Below are 20,491 nucleotides of genomic sequence, written 5' to 3' on the forward strand. Positions count from 1 at the left end.
ATTTCTTTCTATGAAATCCATAAAACTGGTAGAACACTGTGAAGTTCCCAAAGTGGGCTTTTCACATATATTAACATTTACAGTATCATTCACTAACATCAACATTTTATAAACATTACCTCATAACTGAGAGGCAAGTAAGCAATTACAGAATGCCTTGCATATAGCAGATGCTCAATAAATGTTTGAATAAATGGATAGTAGTTTTTGCCTAGAGAGAAGAGGAAAAGGAAGAAGTGATAGTACTTCATAACAAGATACCTACATGCCAACAATAAAGTGTGTGCAGAACCTTAATTAGATCAGGCTATTAATCCTGACATAAAGAGACCAATAGGATTTACCTAACTAAAGATCAACTATGACATCGACAAGTTTCCCACACTAAATAAGTAAAGGTCATGACATATAAATGGATTACTAATCTTACAGCATACATCATCTCATTTTTACAGTTTCATGACTTATAATCCATGGAGACTCTGCTATTCTTGTTAATAAATTCATCAATACTACGAAAGCAGCTCTTCTACTCTAAAAATATTCAGCTGAACTGCTATTTTCCATCAGGTTTCAAATCCATTTTGGTGTATTAAGACTTCGAGACCTCAACTAGTGTCTAGTAATAGCTAAACTCTGTATGGATTTTGCATACTGTTCTGCATACAGAATTCTATGAAGCAATTTTTTTCAGAGAAAAGAAAATCGAGAGAATCTGAGCTAGAAGTTACATTTGCATGCAATAATGCTAAATGTCACATTCTACATATAAGCATAACGAAGTAGCTAAAAAGGACATCATACATTGAAGAGGGAAAGTTTACTCCTAAGCTCAAAGGTCACAAAAGCAGAAAACAGGAACCAAAAAGACAGGTCTATTATTAACACAGAGACAAGCTGAAGCCTATTCTAGAATTACTAATGCTGATGAGAAAATCCCCTGTATTAGAATACCAGAGTTTTCTCTCTCTAAAACAGTAATTGTTTATAAATCATCTTACTTCTGCAAATTGACTCTACCCCTAGATCAATATTCCACTCTGTACATAGTATTAAGAATTAAGCTGTGCATTATACTGTGCACTAATCAGTCAAAGGCCATGACAATATTAGCTTCATTCCATTAAACTTAAAGAGAAGTGAGATCCAGTAAGAAACGGTTGACACTCGTGAGAAAAGCATTTCTATTTTAATATCAAAATGCCAGAACAAAGCCACATAAACTAAACCAAAACACTACTTTCTATCCTTTTAGTATTGTTGCTACCCTTCTAAACAACAAACATTCAATACCTGTTTTGGTGACTCCAATAAAAAAGCAGCTGAAAAGAATAAAATTAAAGATAAAATAAATTGGTAACCACATGATTACTTTTATTGATACGTAAGTTCTAATTTAATTTTGAATTCAAATTGCTCCAAATAGAAAAAATATTTGACGATATTTGGAGAAAGAAGAAACACTTGGACCCATTCACTTAAAAGAGCCAAATACTAGCAGATGAATATAATTATAAATTTCTGAATCAAAGAAAGTTGCCTAGATAAATTATACCCTGATTAACAGATACTAACTAAAGGAAAGATATTTGTGTTTGGCATATCTAGAAAAAGGCTAGTGACTTACTTGAAGTATAGGTCTTTGAAAGTGAAATGTGTTTCCACAATGCCTGTGGTCTTCACTCTCGTCCGCAAAACATCTTGCTGAGTTGGAATGTAGTTGGTTTGGGATATTCTATCCAAATCATTTAGGTAACTAAGTAAGTAAAATACACATTTATTTTTACCTAATGAAGCCAACCATGTGCAGAGCAAGTCAACAGACTAAACTAGATCCTTGCTGAAAGCAGAATCTGTACCTGTCACTAAAGTGGCAGAACAAGTCAGACCTTCAGTATCTTAGAAATGATAATGAGGAAAAAAAAGGGGCATCTAGCACAGGACAATTGAAGTAGATTCTTTATACACTACACAAAAGTGTTATTAATTCTACCAAAATTTAACTGTGAAAGCCAATTAAAAAACATGAAAACACTATTCTTAATAAAGACTCCTGAAATTCGATACTAAATCAACTGTGCACTGCACAGTATAAAAATCCAACCAAACAAAAGCCCTCAGACAGTTAAATTAATGGGTCATTTGTCTGTTTAAACATTTGCCAGGCATTAGAAATGCCGTTTGAATTATTAAAATTAAAAAGAACTACTAAGCTCAGTAAGAATGAGTATTTATTTCCTCCTGTTTTCATTCATGAAACAGAAAAGTTAAAAGATTTCTTTTTAATCTAAGCCAAAAACAAATAAATACCTCCAAAGAAACTTCACTTGTTCAGTGAAATAATTTAAAAACTTCTTCAAAGCTAAATTAAATTCTGCACAATTTCAGGTCCCCCCCCCCAATCTTTTTTTAAAGAACAGCTGATATCATAGTAAGTGAATTATTAATGACCCTCTATACAACTTGGTAGGAAATGGCAACCAACTCCAGTATTCTTGCCTGGAAAATTCCACGGATAGAGGAGCCTAGAAGGATATAGTTCATGGGGCTGCAAAGAGTCAGATACGACTCAGCATGCACACACACACAAAGCTAAGTACCATCATTAATGTTAGGGAATCAGTCAAGCTTAGATCAACAATTATGAAAAAAAAAAAAAACACTCTATAAATCATGTGTCTTCAGGTATAGTTAGAGCATTCAGAGCTTACTGAATGCATGTTTTAAAAATTACAATCTAGCTTTGATGACTACAGAGAAAATTACAGAATCCTGACAGGAGGAGAAGGGGACGACAGAGGATGAGATGGCTGGATGGCATCACTGACTCGATGGACGTGAGTTTGGGTAAACTCTGGGAGTTGGTGATGGACAGGGAAGCCTGGCATGCTGCGATTCATGGGGTCGCAAAGAGTCGGACACAACTGAGCGAATGAACTGAACTGACATGTTTCTGAAGTCAAGTTTTCATTTAAAAAATATGTTTCTCAAATATCATTTAATTTCTTCTTATAACAATTTAAGCTAGAATGATAGGAAAAGTAGGGGAATATAATATTGGAAAAAATACCTTAATGCTTAGAAATGCCTTCATTTAGTACAGAGATGAATATAGGTAACAAAAGCACACCAAGACCCCAAAACAACATTAAGAAAAAACCCACACATTCTGAATACAGGTCTTATAAACACATTGTAAAAGAAGCAATATAGGACAACATGTAATAGCTTAACAGAAGTATTAATTACAAATTTTCTAAAACTATGTAACACTCCAGAGAATTTTCTTAACAAATAGATGCTTCAACTTTGTCCCAAGATTCAACATTCTCCTTCTATACAAAGGCTATTATTGTGATCTAGACAAAAGATTTTTAAGTGGTAACTGCTAAGTTGCTTCCGTCGTGTCCGACTCTGGGCGACCCCACAGACGGCAGCCCACCAGGCTCCGCCGTCCCTGGGATTCTCCAAGCAAGAACACTGCAGTGGGTTGCCATTTCCTTCTCCAATGCATGAAAGTGAAAAGTGAAAGTGAAGTCACTGAGTCATGTCCAACTCTCAGCGACCCCATGGACTGCAGCCTACCAGGCTCCTCCGTCCATGGGATTTTCCAGGCAAGAGTACTGGAGTGGGTGCCATTAGAGAAATCCATAGTGCAGCCCAGCCACAGAGAGTTGTGTGCATAAAAGGGATATCACAATTTTAACTTCTCTTGTTAGCTGGCAATCAATGTAAAGCCCTTATGCAGAGAGAACTTACTGAGTAGAAAGAAATTCAGGACTCAGCTGCAATTGATTTCTCTCCTCTCACTTATTTACTATAAATGACCACAGAGCTACTCTAATGATGCCAAGTCTCCCATTTACATTCCAAGAGGAAATATTTTTCTCCAAGCCACATAAAATGACCAATGGCTCTATAACCCTAAACTGAAACAATTTTTATAAATATATCCTACAGAATTCTAAGGGTGTCTGTTCCTAAAATATTCCCTTAAGAATAGGCACTGAACTTTCGATAGGGTCACCAAGATACTTTCTGTTTTAGTTTCACAAGGAAAAGTTACTTACTATGAAGCAGAATCATTGAGCTGATATTCCCTGGATCTGCTGAAGCAAGCTTGCACCCCACCATCTCGCCATAACCGTTTAATCACTCCTGCTAATTCTGGAGTCATGACTCCTTCTTCGGCACTGCCAGCTAAAACAAACAATTGCCGGGCATCGTCCTGAGGAAAGCATTTAAGGGAGAGAGACAGATGATTCTCTATTTCTTGAAGACTTAGTAAGTGTCTCGTTAACACACACAGGCAAATGGTACCACACATAATACATGGTAACTACTTCTAAAAAGAGACATGAAAGAGACCTTTCTTGGCAGTGTAGTTTGAGAGAATTTACAACGAAGCCTGTCTCCTCCCTTCTCACCCAACTAGTCAGAAGTGCACTCCCACTTCTCACTCCACCATTCCCTGAAAAGATCTCTCCTGACTGTCCTACAAATCTCCATGCCGGTCACTCGTGATTTCTTTGACAGAAAAAACTGGTCTGAGAGACAGGCACATGGAATACATCCCCATTCTGTTAAAGGAAGCCTACAATAAAAATAGCAATGAAAAGACTAGCAGATAAGAGGTAAAGTCTAAACACATCAAAGGGAGTAAAACATTAATCAAGTTTAAGGCAACACTGTTCTCTTTCCCCACCTAAATCTCAGACAGAGAACAGGAAGAAGAGACTGAAGCATTTACAGAGTCTGGACGTCTAGTGGAGGAAATAAATCCCTAAGGGAAAAATTCAGAGTCTCCAGGTTTCCCCCAAGTATAATAATCTTCTAAATAAGAAAGAGGAAGAAAGGTAGAAGAAGAAAAAGAAAGTACCATAAAGAGATTTGATCAAAACTTCCTGAGTCACAGGCACAGCTTTCTAAGTGGTTATACTTTTAAAACCTAAGACATGTGAGAGAGAAAGAGGACAGAAAGGGCTGTGAGAATTGTGACTGCTTTGTTCTAACCAGCCCTGCTTGTCAGATACTTTAAAAATAAACACAGATCTCATGGGATGATTTCCCTGCCTTGAATCTAATTATTTATCTGTCTCAGGAGATTTTTAATTAACTATAAGAATGCAACTGCTAAACAAATTCATAAAGAAGTAGTAAAGGGGGAAGGGGAGCAATCAACTATATTACAAGTAGTCAGGTAATACTCTTCTTTTGTGATTCTTTCCAGTATTTTTCCCAGTAATATTTGAGACCCATCCCTCTCTAATAAACTTTATCTAATATCTATATTCCCCTCCTCTATTTTCAGATATAATAATTTTATAAAAAAGGAATGAATGAGAAAAGCTCAAAAATTACACAAACTGGCAATGTAGTCAACAGTGGGCATGTCCTTCTACGTATACGGTATAAACCCATGGAGTGTAGCCTACCAGGCTCCTCTGTCCATGGGATTCTCCAGGCAAGAATACTGGAGTGGGTTGCCATTTCCTTCTCCAGGGGATCTTCCTGACCCAAGGATCAAACCTGGGTCTCCTGCACTGCAGGCAGATGCTTTACTGTCTGAGCCACCAAGGAAGTTATATATGGTAGATTGCCTTATTTAACATTTAAAGATTTTATAGGGACGTCCCTGGTGGCTCAGTGATAAAGAATCTGCCTGCTAATGCAGGAGACACCGGTTTGATTCCTAATCCAGGAAGACCTCACATGCTGCCAGAGCAACAGCCCTTATGCCACAACTACTGAAGCCCACACGCCCTAGAGGCCATGCACCACAACAGAAGCCACCGCAATGAGAAGCCCATGTACCACAACTAGAGAGTACCCCCTCACTCACAGCAACCAGAGAAATGCCTACGCAGCAACGAAGACCCAGCACAGCCAGAGATAAAACTAAATTTTTTTTAATTAAAAAAAAGTTTAAAAAAATAAAGACTTTACAGTCCCTTGGTTCTGAAATTTGACCTATACTCATGCAAGTATTCAAAAACCTCAATAAGTATTAGTTTTTTTAAATACCATGATTCTAATTTTAGAAACTTTAAAACAGAGATACTGATACATATTTTTGCTGTCTTGACTTTGTTAAGTTTTAGGAGGAAACATCTTTCCCTTAACCCCTTCCTGAGACCTACTCCTGCCTGTCCATAATAAACCCTTTTTTATAGCTCCATAAAGAGGCCCCTCTTTTCAGTGATCATCATACCTCCACCTATAAAGCAAATATGAAAAAGCAACCTATCCCACACCAGTTCTATGCTTTTCCATTCACTCTCCTACCAACTACAAAAAACTAGCAAAAGATAAGTGAGGAGCTATAAATATAAATCCTTACATATGAAAGAAAAAAAAAGGGAAACTTCAAAAAATTATATAGGGTTGTAGATTATGATGAGTAGATGCTGGAGGGCTAGGTGATTCAGCAGGCATGAGAGGAATTAACAATGTCAACTGCTTCTGGTGCCACAGGAGTGTTAGGACCTGGAGATTAATGGTACTGATTTGATCAAGAAAGAAATGAAAGAAAGAGGGATAGTATGGTGTGAATGTTTGTATCCCCCTCAAATTTCTATCCGAGAAGGCAATGGCACCCCACTCTAGTACTCTTGCCTGGAAAATCCCATGGATGGAGAAGCCTAGTGGGCAGCAGTCCATGGGGTCGCTAAGAGTCAGACACAACTGAGCAACTTCACTTTCACTTTTCACTTTCATGCACTGGAGAAGGAAATGGCAACCCACTCCAGTGTTCTTGCCTGGAGAATCCCAGGGACAGGGGAGCCTGGTGGGCTGCCATCTATGGGGTCGCACAGAGTCAGACACGACTGAAGCGACTTAGCAGCAGCAGCAGCAAATTTCTATGTTGAAATCCTAGTCCAAGTGATAGTTTCAGGAGGTAGGCCCCCTGGGAGATGCTTAGGTCATCAGCGTGGTGCCCTCACAAATGGGTGAATGCCCTTATAAAAGAGACTCCAGAGATCCCCTCCCCTCCTGCCTAGTGAAGACACAGCAAGAAGTCTGCAACCTGGAAGAGAGCTCTAACCAGACCATGCTGGCACGCAGTTCCCAGGCTTCCAGCCTTCAGAAGCATGAGGAATACATTTCAGTTATTTATAAGCTACTGAATCTGTGGCATTTTATTACAGCAGCCTGAACATTCTAAGACAGAATGTCAACTGCATCTGGTGACAAAGGAATGATGGGACCCAAAGATTAATAACAACTAATCTGACAGAGGAAAGAAAGGAAGGGAGAAGGAATGGCCAGGATAGAAAGGAGGTCAGATAGAGAGTGAGAAATAAAAAGGGAGGAAACTAAGAAAGTAAGTAAACAACTGAGACAGAGAAAAAGCCAACAAAGAGAGGAAGAGAGTAGTATTACTAACCAGTTACTGGATACAGCAAATATGACAGAGAAACAGAGTTGGGTGATAAGAAGGAATGAGAAAAGAGAGGAAGAAAGTAAGAAAACGAGAAAGAAATGGTAGATGGTGTGGGGAAGAAGGAAGAAGACAGGCTGGTGAGAGAAAGGATAGAAAGGAATAAGACAAAAATAAAGACTTCATTTATTCTTGTCTCAGCTACCACATTTTTCCTGCTCAGAGGGTTAGAAAAAGTCTCTAATTTCTGTGATATGGAATTTCTACAAAACTGTCAAAGTCATGCCGCACACATTCCTCTTCACTTTTTCTTTTGCTCTCTTCTCTCTAATCATTTATAATCATTATTACAGCTTCCGTTCCTTCATGACACCTCTAGACTTCCTAGTCTAACATCAATTATAACCATCCTTTTACGATGATTCCCTCCAATACTTTTCCCACTTATTTACTGAATATTAATTTGCATTTGAAAGGTTGACACTTGCTTAGAAGAGTTCCTAAGCTACTTTACAGACATAGAGGCTTTGCCTTTCCAGGCAGTCTCCCGAAGTCACTTCCTTTTATTGACCATAGCACCTAAGTATGCCAATGAACACAGCTGATGACTCCCTTAGTTCTAGGAAAGTGTTCTATACATTCCTAGCCTTCTCTTGGAATTTAGCTAATGATGATATAAACAATCCTGCACCTTCATTTTGGCCCTCTCCCCACTGTATCAAATATCTTAATTTACAAACTACACTTTCAGGGCCCAATAAGTATTATAATCAATCAACACAACTTCTGAATATCTGACATTTCAAAAATTATACTAGGACATGGTAAAACTCAATTCTATAGCCTACAGTACAGTGTAGTATAAGGATACAGTATTCTTGAATACTGGAAAATCACCTCTAAAATTGAGACTTAGTGTTCACCTCCTTATCAAGTTTATCTCAGAGACTGATATTTGTTTTAATCTCTACACCTCAGAAAGCAGAGCTACTTGCCATGACAACCTCTTTTAGACCATTTTATCATTCACTACTACAAAGTCAACAGCGCTGTAAAAGCAGCAAGTAAATAAAACAGTTACCACAGAAACCTACAGTATATCCACAGAATCCCATTTCCTAGATTTATATTTGTGGCAGTAATCAAGTATCTCTTAAAGTAGACTGTTAACACATCTCAAATGAGCAGACAGTAGTTTGCTACATCTTGTCACTTACATTTATTTCCCTAAAACATGAAGCAGATTTTGCTCAACTGCATCTACTGAAAAAGAGCAAGTAAAGAGGAAACGAGAAACACTTACTGCTCTGGCAGCTTCCCCGAAGTCAATCTTGAGCCGTCCCATGGCCCTTATGATTGCGATGATGGACTGTATAGTGTTGCTGTAGACAACTACTTTATACTGTTTGCATTCTTCCTCTGAATAGCCATCTTCATGAATGATTCTTCAAAAAAAAGAAAACCACAAATCATTACCATGGGACTAAAATGAAAGACACTATGGACTTTCACGCATTTTGAGGAAATGTATTGAACACTTTTACAAAAGACCATGTTCCAACTTACTTCATCTGTTTCACAATAGTGCTTTTGCCAGATTCTCCAGCACCTGAAAGAAAAGAAAACCAGACTTTCAATTCATCCGTAATCCAGCTCAAAAGCATGATGTCAACATGAGTGATAATTCTAGATTAACAGAAACCACAAGTCCCAGGGAAAACTTTGATGATGTTTTTCTATCAGGAAAAACTACAAAGCTTCTCCATTAGAGATTTCACACACACACACACACACACACACACACATATATATATATATATTTTTTTACTTTCTTCAGCAACCAAATATAATTCATTGAAAGTGTCCCAGTGTCATCTTGATATAACTTGTGTAAAGCAGGCACTCTAAAGGAGAAATGCCAACATAAACACCTCTACAAACTCATCATCTACATGAAACATCATGCATGATACAGATACTGAATACAGGCAAAAAGGAAATGATTATTTTTTGGCTTATTCACTTCCACTAATTCCTCTCTCTATATCAATGAACCTGAGAAGACTCTTCCATCTTAACAAATCCAACGGTCAATTCTCAGCCATGACTAAAGAGTTCAAAACAGAAGCAGAGGGGGCATTGTCTCTACCACCTTTCCTCTGCATATTCCCTCAAAATCACATTTCCCTCCTCAGCCACCTAGATTCACTTTCATAACCTCAGATGGGGCCCCAAACTCCTTGACATTCCACCTGCACTTCCCTAGTGAACTCTCTTACTTCCCAAGATGCCTATCTAACACCACCTCCTCTCTCTCAAACTTTACAAACCCCTTCCCACTCTGACTCTCAGCTAATGATTCTGCCTCCTTCTTATGGGAAAAAGTAAAGCATTCTGAAAAAATTATCTCATTTTCCCATGACCAAACCCTTCAATCTATCTCAGTTCAGTTCAGTCCAGTTGCTCAGTCACGTCCAGCTCCTTGCGACCCCATGGACTGCAGCACTCCAGGCTTCCCTCTACCAACTCCCGGAGCCTACTCAAACTCATGTCCGTCGCATCGGTAATGCCATCCCAACACCTCATCCTCTGTCATCCCCTTCTCTTCCTGCCTTCAATCTTTCCCAGCACCAGGGTTTTTTCAAATGAATCAGTTCTTCCCATCAGGTGGCCAAAGTATTGGAGTTTCAGCATCAGTCCTTCCAATGAATATTCAGGACTGATTTCCTTTAGGATGGACTGGTTGGATCTCTTTGCAGTTCAGGGGACTCTCAAGAGTCTTCTTCAACACCACAGTTCAAAAGCGTCAGTTCTTCACTGCTCAGCTTTCTTTGTAGTCCAACTCTCACATCCATACATGACCACTGGAAAAACCATAGCTTTGACTAGACAGACCTTTGTTGGCAAAGTAATGTCTCTGCTTTTTAATATGCTGTCTAGGTTGGTCATAGCTTTTCTTCCAAGGAGAAAGCGCCTTTTAATTTCATGGCTGCACTTACCATCTGCACTGATTTTGGAGCCCCCCAAAATAAAGTCTGCCACCGTTTCCATTGTTTCCCCATCTGTTTGCCATGACGTGATGGGACCAGATGCCATGATCTTAGTTTTCTGAATATTGAGTTTTAAGCCAACTTTTTCACTCTTCTCTTTCACTTTCATCAGGAGGCTCTTTAGTTCTTCTTCGCTTTCTGCCATAAGGGTGGTGTCATCTGCCTATCTGAGGTTATTGATATTTCTCCCGGCGGTCCTGATTCCAGCTTGTGCTTCATCCAGCCCAGCATTTCGCATGATGTACTCTGCGTATAAGTTAAGTAAGCAGGGTGACAATATACAGCCTTGATGTACTCCTTTCCCAATTTGGAACCAGTCTGTTGTTCCATGTGCAGTTCTAACTGTTGCTTCTTGTCCGGCATACAGATTTCTCAGGAGGGAGGTCAGGTGGTCTGGTATTCCCATCTCTTGAAGAATTTTCCAGTTTGTTTTGATCCACACAGCCAGAGGCTTTGGCATAGTCATTAAAGCAAAAGTAGATGTTTTTCTGGAATGCTCTTGCTTTTTCGATGATACAATTTGATGTATGGCAATTTGAACTCTGGTTCCTCTGCCTTTTCTAAATCCAGCTTGAACATCTGGAAGTTCACGGTTCACATACTGTTGAAGCCTCCTGGCTTAGAGAATTTTGAGCATTACTTTCCTAGTGTGTGAGATGAGTAAGGTTGTGCGGTAGTTTGAACATTCTTTGGCATTGCCTTTCTATGGGATTGGAATGAAAACTGACCTTTCCCAGTCCTGTGGCCACTGCTGAGTTTTCCAAATTTGTTGGCATATTGAGTGCAGCACTTTCACAGCATCATCTTTTAGGATTCGAAATAGCTCAACTGGAATTCCATCACCTCCACTAGCTTTGTCTGTAGTGATGCTTCCTAAGGCCCACTTGACTTCACATTTCAGGATGTATGTGAAGGATGTCTGGCTCTAGGTGAGTGATCACACCATCGTGGTTATCTGGGTCATGAAGATCTTTTTGTATAGTTCTTCTGTGTATTCTTGCCACCTCTTCTTAATATCTTCTGCTTCTGTTAGGTCCATACCATTTCTGTCCTTTATTGTGCCCATTTTTGCATGAAATGTTATCTTGGTATCTCTGATATTCTTGAAGAGATCTCTAGTCTTTCCCATTCTATTTTCCTCTATTTCTTTGCATTGATCACCGAGGAAGGCTTTCTCATCTCTCCTTGCTGTTCTTTGTAACTCTGCATTTAGATGGGTATATCTTTCCTTTTCTCCTTCGCCTTTTGCTTCTCTTCTTTTCACAGCTACTTGTGAGGACTCCTCACACAACCATTTTGCCTTTTGCATTTCTTTTTCTTGGGGATGGTTTTGATTACTGCCTCCTGTACAGTGTCAGAACCTCTGTCTATAGTTCTTCAGGCACTCTATCAGATCTAATCCTTTGAATCTATTTGTTACTTCCACTGTATAATCAAAAGGGATTTGATTTAGGTTATACATGAATGGTCTAGTGGTTTTCTCTACTTTCTTCTATTTAAGTCTGAATTTTGCAATAGGAAGTTCATGATCTGAGCCACAGTCAGCTCCCAGTCTTGTTTTGCTTCTCCATTTTTGGCTATAAAGAACATAATCAACCTGATTTCGGTGTTGACCACCTGGTGATGTCCATGTGTAGAGTCTTCTCTTGTGTTGTTGGAAGAGGGTGTTTGCTATGACCAGTGTGTTCTCTTGGCAAAACTCTGTTAGTCTTTGCCCTGCTTAATTTTGTATTCCAAGGCCAGATTTGCCTGTTACTCCAGGTATGTCTTGAGTTCCGACTTTTGCATTCCATCCCTCTGTAATGAAAAGGATATCTCTTTTGGGTGATAGTTCTAGAAGATCTTGTAGGTGAGGTCTTCACAGGACCATTCAACTTCGGCTTCTTCACTACCGTAAGAAAGTTCTTTGTGTGCTACTTGATCATTACTATTTTAGTGTCACCTCTGATTGTCAATTAAGTGGTAAGAACAGAGATAAGACCATATATAAATGTTCTGTAAAAATGTAGATATCTGGAATTTTAAAATGATTTGAACGTTACTTTAACCAACAATTTTGGTTGATAAAGTTGAGAAATATTAACAACAGATTATAAAGGATTATGCTTTTAAAACAAAAGTTATTCATCTGTTCAACATTACTTACCTATGTAACCAATTTATATCAAGCGCAGTTCTAGACCATGGGAATACAGGGATGAGCAAACATTCATGGAGCTTACATTTTGTGGAGAAGACAGGAAATGAACAAATAAATAATGTGAGGAAGTGATTGGTAGTTTGTAAAAACTAACAGAGTAAAGGGAGAGAATGTGATCAAGTGGGGGCTGTTTTGATAGATTAGTCAGGGAAGGCTGTTTTGAGGGAAGTAGAAACCTGGATGCAGAAGATATTGCAAAAATTTATCCCAGGCAGAAGGAATGGTAAATGTGAAAATCATGAGTCAGGATCTAGCTCACTGAGAACCAGTTTGGTATGCTGGAGGAAAAGCAAGAAAGCTGGTCTGACAAGTACAGAGAACAAAGTGTAGAATAATAGGAACTGAGGGTGAAGGAGCAGGCAGGGGCTGGAGCATATTGGGCCTTATTGCCCGCGAATTTGATTTTGAGTGTAATTGGACATTATAGGAGAGTTTGGGGACAGAGTTGTGGTAAGGTCTGATTTACATTTTACAAAATTCATTCCAGCTACTGAGTGGAAAACTGACCATAGGAAAGGTGAGATCTGAAGCATTCAACCATTTGGGAGTCTTTTACAGCAATATAGGTCTGTGATTTCCAGTATGCTCATGACCATCCATTGTGGTACAAGAAGAAACTGTTAGAACTGTATATTTATATTTATTTTTAAAGTTAAGCTCTACTAATTCAGGATACATATCTGTCCTGGCACCCACATTCCATCTGTATATTAGCTGCATGTCACCAGTTTTGGCCTGAGCAGGTGGGTAAATGCTGATGTCATTTACTGAGAAGAAATGACATGGTAGAGCAAGGTTTGTGTGAGGATAAGGGTAGGGAGGCAGTAACTCATTTTGGACATTGTGAGATGTCTACTAGAAATATGAGGTTATCAGGTAAGTGATTGACATTTATAACCCTGGAGTCAAGGTTAGAAGCCAGGATTTAGATTAGAGATTGAGAATCATTAGGAAAGAGGCAGTGTTCAAGAACTTTGGAACCGTCCTGTGTAAACGCAGTTTTCAGCTTTGGCATTCACTATGTAATGGTGGACAAGTTAATTTGACATCTCCATAAAAAAATGGAGATGGTAATAATATGTACGTCACTGGGTTATTGTGAGGACTAAATAAGTTAACACAAGCAGAGTGTTTGAACAGTGTCTAGCATGTAGTATTCAGTGGATGTTAACCATTACCAATTTATGAATGGTGTTTAAAACTGTGAGGTTATTAGATGAGATGGCCTAGAGAGTGAATGTACGTAGAGAAACCATCCAGGGAAGGAGCCCTGAAGCAATACAACCTTTAGAATTCAGAGGCAGGAGCGGGGACGCTGAGAAGGAGTCGGGTAGGAGTCAGACCAGTAGGCTGTGGGTTCTAGTAGCTGCCTAGTGAAGAAAATATTTCAGGAGGAGTCATCAACTTGGACAAATTCTGCTTTTGAGGGTTTGAGTAAGATGAGGACTGAGAGTTGACCATTGCATTTGTTAAGATGGAAGTTACTGAAGACACTGAGAAGTGGTTTCAGTTGAGTAGTGCATAAACGCCTGATTGGAATAGGTTAAGGAGAATTAGGGGCACAAACTTGGCCAACATGTATGTGTGTGTGTGTGTATATATATATATATATATATATATATATATATATATGTATATAGACAACTCAGAGGGCTTTGGGTATGAGAGGAAGAGAGAAAATGAAGTGGTAGCTAGAGAAAGATTTGTGCAGTCAAGAAAAGGTAGGAAGTGGGGTGTGTTTGAGGGACTTCCCAGGTGGCGCTAGTGGTAAAGAACCTGCCTGCCAATGCAGAAGACATGGGTTTGATCCCTGGGTGAGAAAGATCCCCTGGAAGAGGGCATGGTAACCCACTCCAGTATTCTTGCCTGGAGAATCCCATGGACAGAAGAGCCTAGTGGACTACAGTCCTTGGGATCACAAAGAGACACAGCTGAAGTGACTTAACATGCATGCATGCATGGGGTGTGTTTGTGTTGATTATAAGATGGAAGGTAATATAGCAAGTGTGTATACTGATGAGAGTGAACCAGTGGGTAGAGAAAACTCAATGTTGTTTGAGTGACATGGAATAATTGTAGCAGCCAAGACATTGAGTAGGTAAAATAAGGTGGAAAAGTGCAAAGTTGGAGGGGTTAGTCTTAGATATACTGGCAGAGATAGTTCATCCAGTGATGAAGGTAGAGAAGATTAATGGAGGTGCAGATAGAGGAGGTGGCAAGAATACACAGAAGAACTATACAAAAAGATCTTCATGACCCAGATAACCACGATGGTGTGATCACTCACCTAGAGCCAGACATCCTTCACATACATCCTGAAATGTGAAGTCAAGTGGGCCTTAGGAAGCATCACTACAGACAAAGCTAGTGGAGGTGATGGAATTCCAGTTGAGCTATTTCGAATCCTAAAAGATGATGCTGTGAAAGTGCTGCACTCAATATGCCAACAAATTTGGAAAACTCAGCAGTGGCCACAGGACTGGGAAAGGTCAGTTTTCATTCCAATCCCATAGAAAGGCAATGCCAAAGAATGTTCAAACTACCGCACAACCTTACTCATCTCACACACTAGGAAAGTAATGCTCAAAATTCTCTAAGCCAGGAGGCTTCAACAGTATGTGAACCGTGAACTTCCAGATGTTCAAGCTGGATTTAGAAAAGGCAGAGGAACCAGAGTTCAAATTGCCATACATCAAATTGTATCATCGAAAAAGCAAGAGCATTCCAGAAAAACATCTACTTTTGCTTTAATGACTATGCCAAAGCCTCTGGCTGTGTGGATCAAAACAAACTGGAAAATTCTTCAAGAGATGGGAATACCAGACCACCTGACCTCCCTCCTGAGAAATCTGTATGCCGGACAAGAAGCAACAGTTAGAACTGCACATGGAACAACAGACTGGTTCCAAATTGGGAAAGGAGTACATCAAGGCTGTATATTGTCACCCTGCTTACTTAACTTATACGCAGAGTACATCATGCGAAATGCTGGGCTGGATGAAGCACAAGCTGGAATCAGGACCGCCGGGAGAAATATCAATAACCTCAGATAGGCAGATGACACCACCCTTATGGCAGAAAGCGAAGAAGAACTAAAGAGCCTCCTGATGAAAGTGAAAGAGAAGAGTGAAAAAGTTGGCTTAAAACTCAATATTCAGAAAACTAAGATCATGGCATCTGGTCCCATCACGTCATGGCAAACAGATGGGGAAACAATGGAAACGGTGGCAGACTTTATTTTGGGGGGCTCCAAAATCAGTGCAGATGGTAAGTGCAGCCATGAAATTAAAAGGCGCTTTCTCCTTGGAAGAAAAGCTATGACCAACCTAGACAGCATATTAAAAAGCAGAGACATTACTTTGCCAACAAAGGTCTGTCTAGTCAAAGCTATGGTTTTTCCAGTGGTCATGTATGGATGTGAGAGTTGGACTACAAAGAAAGCTGAGCAGTGAAGAACTGACGCTTTTGAACTGTGGTGTTGAAGAAGACTCTTGAGAGTCCCCTGAACTGCAAAGAGATCCAACCAGTCCATCCTAAAGGAAATCAGTCCTGAATATTCATTGGAAGGACTGATGCTGAAACTCCAATACTTTGGCCACCTGATGGGAAGAACTGATTCATTTGAAAAAACCCTGGTGCTGGGAAAGATTGAAGGCAAGAAGAGAAGGGGATGAAAGAGGATGAAATGGTTGGATATCATCACCAACTGCATGGATATGAGTTTGAGTAAGCTCCAGGAGTTGATGATGGGCAGGGAAGCCTGGAGAGCTGCAGTCCATGGGGTCTCAAAGAGTCAGACATGACTGAGCGACTGAACTGAACTGAACAGCAGTGTTGGAAAGAAGTGATTTTGCCCATGCATATCTGAAAAAACCTTAATGATTTCATTCTGAGGAAGAGAATACAAAAGCATACCAGGTACATTTTATATAGTCTCAAACACACGATTCCCAGATTATCCTATGTTAGCAACAACTACAAAATTAACTATGAAAAGTAGTGATTAATGAAGTAATGTGTACCATTCTTTTATATAATGAAAACCGCATTTCAATCACTAATGTTGTATTATTTTGAGTGAAATAAGTTTATTAATCTCAGAATCAATTTCTACTCATCCCACTAAGTTCTACCCTATGAAGGTGCTGATTGTTTTAAATGTTGCTCTCTCTCATGTTTTTCCAAAGTTACTCATAAAATGTCAGTTGGTCTTCTCTTTATCATACAACATTATCACACAACATACAGGTTTTTATCAGGCATCTAGTTCTATTTCTTAAAAGAAAGCACCTCTTACCACAGAACTAAACACAGGATCTGTTTCAGTGGGCATTCCATGGCACTTCATACAAGATAAGAATCACTTTATACCAAGTCTCTGCCCCATTCAGTTTCTGCATCACTATGAAAAGCACCACCATCTTATCTTTCTTCCAAGTAGGAAATCTAAGAGTCATCTGGAAGCCACTCACCCTTCTCTCTTTACATCAGGCTGTAACAAAATCTTTTTCTTATGCATTTCTCAAATTAATCCTTTCTATTCTTCACATATCTGAGCCTGACATTATATCTATTGTATGTTACTGCTATAATTTTCTCAAACTTCTAGCTTAAGGCCCCTCTTCCTTCTCATCATCTCCAAATGGCTCTATTTTTTAAAAAAAATCAGTTTAATAACTCTCCAAATTCTTATAACATTTTCTATAAGCCTTTTTCTTGTTAGTTTGAACTCTTTACTTTCACCTCAATCCTCTGTGCTTCCCTGCTTCAATAGTAAGTTCTCTAGTAACTTCTCACTCTTAGGTTTTCCCTAAACTGCTTCCCTTGTCTCACCTTCTTCCCCCAATATACATGTGGTGTTAGAAATTTCCTAATTTTATCTACATCTTTTTACATATCTTCCTTCAAAATTCATCAAATTTAAGGAGAGATTCATTAACTATCTCCAATCTTCAACAGTAAGGATATAAAGAATGGAGTAAACATAAAGGAATTGCAAAGACCGACTCCATGGCTTGGAGAGGAAGGAACTGAAGATGACTTTGTAGGCAGAAGAGGCAGAACTGGGCAGGAGACAGATATACAGGGGAAAAATCTCAAAGTTTCCAGAGACAGGAAGGAATGGGATAAGTTCGGCTTAAACGATTTATCCTTATAACAATATTTATCTAAGGGACATCCTATATAAAAAGGAAAAAAGGCTGAGAGCTGAAGTTATAGAGATTTTTGAGAGAAAATGAAGACAAATAACTAAGTTAGATGGCCTGTTCTCAATAAAAGAAGCAAGGCAGTCTGCAGAGAATAAAGAAATAGAATTATTAATAATTTAAAAATCATGTTATAAACTGTCAAACAGAACAAGAAAGAAACGTGTACAGCTTAGTGCACACAATCACCAACACTGTAAAACCAAAAACAATTTACCAGTACATACTCTACTGTAAAATCACTGTACTTACCTAAATATATTCTAAATTTTACTTTTAAGGAGCGCCTTGAGAGCAGGTTTCACATCACAGGCCCTCTCTATTTCTTCCCACAACATATACTATATTATGGGTGTGAAAAGTAACAGGTGGTGATGATTTCTTTGCAGGTTTTCTTTTTTAAGGTCAGTGAATTGCTAGCATAAATAAATCATTATATGTCAGTAAAAACATTTTGCTTACATACACACTGATTTTAAAAATTAACCCTGAAAGATGGCTGACGTTCAAAAACACCGTGTCACCTGATACCTCCTCTTTTTCTCTTTCACTTTTGACTAAAAGAAAACTTTAAAGTCAGCCCAAAGAAGGTATGTGAGTTTATTATGCTCTTTCATATTTGTGTGCCATTAGGTATAATACATTTCTTCATCTATAAAACAGGGGTCCATAGGAGGTTCCTAGAGCAGTGCCCAGTACATACTAGGTATTCAATAAATTTTAACTAGCCATTATTTATGAATGCTGTTTTCTCTGTTCTGAATACCACCAAGTGATGTTAAGGCCCAAAGAGCTTAACTTAATAAAAAAACTTGTTGGATACTGGATATTGATGTTGATTCAAAATCGCAGTAGAAATGGTGTAACTACTTAGCTGTTCTCTCACAACAATACTATAGACAGAATCTGGATTCACACACTTAAACAGCAACCTACAACATAAAAGCTACAGCAACCTACATCAAAGCATTAGTCATTTTCTCTGCCCCACCCTGAGGAACAAAGACACTTTCTTTCTTAAATTTATTTTCAGTTCTAGATTCTCCTGTCTGCTCTCTCTTCTCCCACGCTTCTCACCCCTCTGCACCTCTGCAGCTGTTTCTTTAAGCCTCCCCATAGGTCTCTGCACTACCACCTCCTTCTACCTCATATACTAGTAGTTACTCCAGTGGCACCTGAAAAATCTCTTTTCCTTTCTAATCTTGTTTCTGTGGAGAAATCATGTAACTTCTAAAAGCCCAGGATTACAGCTGCAGCATAATCCCTTTTCTAGAGGTCTGCACAGCTCCCAGCATGTCACTATTTTTGGATAACCCTCTAGCCAGTGCTAGACCAAGATACAGCTCATGGACTCTCCGTAGGCCTCCAAAATCAGACTATGGGAACATATGACTAGAACAGGTATAGACAGCGTCTCTCCCACAGCAAATTGAAAGCTTGGTCGGTACATTTCATTTTTCTTTCTAAATTATTTTCACCTTTCATTTACAACTCAGGCACTTAAAAAGATTTTTTTAGTCAAATGCCTTTCTCCAGGTGATGTTCCCAACCCAAGGATCGAACCTGGGTCTCCCACATTGCAGGCAGATTCTTTACCATCTGAGCCACCAGGGCAGCCACGTAGTAACGCACTCTATGCAAGAGGAGACTCTGGTGCCAGCTCTGCCATGACTAGCTTGTGACTATGGGCAAGTCACCTAATTTAATGTCCAGTTTCCTTATACATAACAGGTGAAGGATTTTGGCCTCAATGTGCCTTATGGCTGTATGCTAATAGTCAATGACTGTATTATAATACTAAAGACAGACTAATTCTAACACACAGAGGCTTCAAATCAAACCACGGAGCCACATCTTCCGATTAACCCAACAATCCACAGTACTACCGTAATACGTGGTAGTGTACGCACTCTACCAATTACGCACTCTAGTCAAGAAGGAACAAAGAGCAGAAAGAATTAAAGAGCGCAACGACAGTGAGAAGGTAAGAGCTATCTAGCAGCCAAGCTCCTATAATCATGCTCAAGGATACTCTGTATTTATACAGTCTCAAACTAGAATAACATTCAAGTTGATTACTATTCATAAAAAAAAAAGTGAGTATCTATAAAGATCACAGATGCACAAGTCATGCTATTTCCAGTAAGATTATCTATTGTGGGAGGGGTCTCATGTTGATGTCTGCCATAAATCAACACAATACTGTAAAGCAATTACCCTTCAATTAAAAATAAATGTTTTAAAAAAGATTATCTATTGTTCATACTGATTCCTTTCTATTAAGGCAAAAGTAGCGAACAGAATAAAAATTCAGATTAACGTAAAAAACTGACATTTCATCCAACATGTTTTTCAAGGTACGATACTTAACAGAAAGACTAGTTTCCAGCTTTCTAACTCAGTAAAAGAAATGGTTAGCAAAATTACAGATGGGGAAAACGTCACAGAACAAACAAAAATTGTTATTCAGCCTTTGAAACAAAAAAACACAAACATATCTTGCATTGCCTGGCACTGCTAGACACTGAGACTTCAAAGACAAATAAGTTTAGGAATTTATGGTCTTACAGGAGAAGTTAGATCTATTTTTCTTGTGAAATTAACCAATTTCCTTAACCTAAAATATAATTTTCCCCCCAGCCCACTGTCCCTC

At 38.9% G+C, this 20,491-nt stretch overlaps 1 protein-coding gene across 1 annotated transcript in view; it reads right to left on the reverse strand.

Moving 5' to 3' along the window:
• The window catches only part of GNAI3 (G protein subunit alpha i3), a 44,377-nt gene that overhangs the window by 8,272 nt on the left and 15,614 nt on the right, over positions 1 to 20,491 (reverse strand). Inside the window, exons 2-5 of the mRNA XM_052636599.1 lie at positions 8,948 to 8,990; positions 8,685 to 8,826; positions 4,071 to 4,228; positions 1,628 to 1,756 (exon numbers count right to left, since the gene is read on the reverse strand). Of these exons, the coding sequence (XP_052492559.1) occupies positions 1,628 to 1,756; positions 4,071 to 4,228; positions 8,685 to 8,826; positions 8,948 to 8,990 (472 nt within the window). The remainder of the gene's footprint in view (positions 1 to 1,627; positions 1,757 to 4,070; positions 4,229 to 8,684; positions 8,827 to 8,947; positions 8,991 to 20,491) is intronic.

Source organism: Budorcas taxicolor, chromosome 3 (genome assembly GCF_023091745.1).
Source record: "Budorcas taxicolor isolate Tak-1 chromosome 3, Takin1.1, whole genome shotgun sequence".
NCBI lineage: Eukaryota > Metazoa > Chordata > Mammalia > Artiodactyla > Bovidae > Budorcas > Budorcas taxicolor.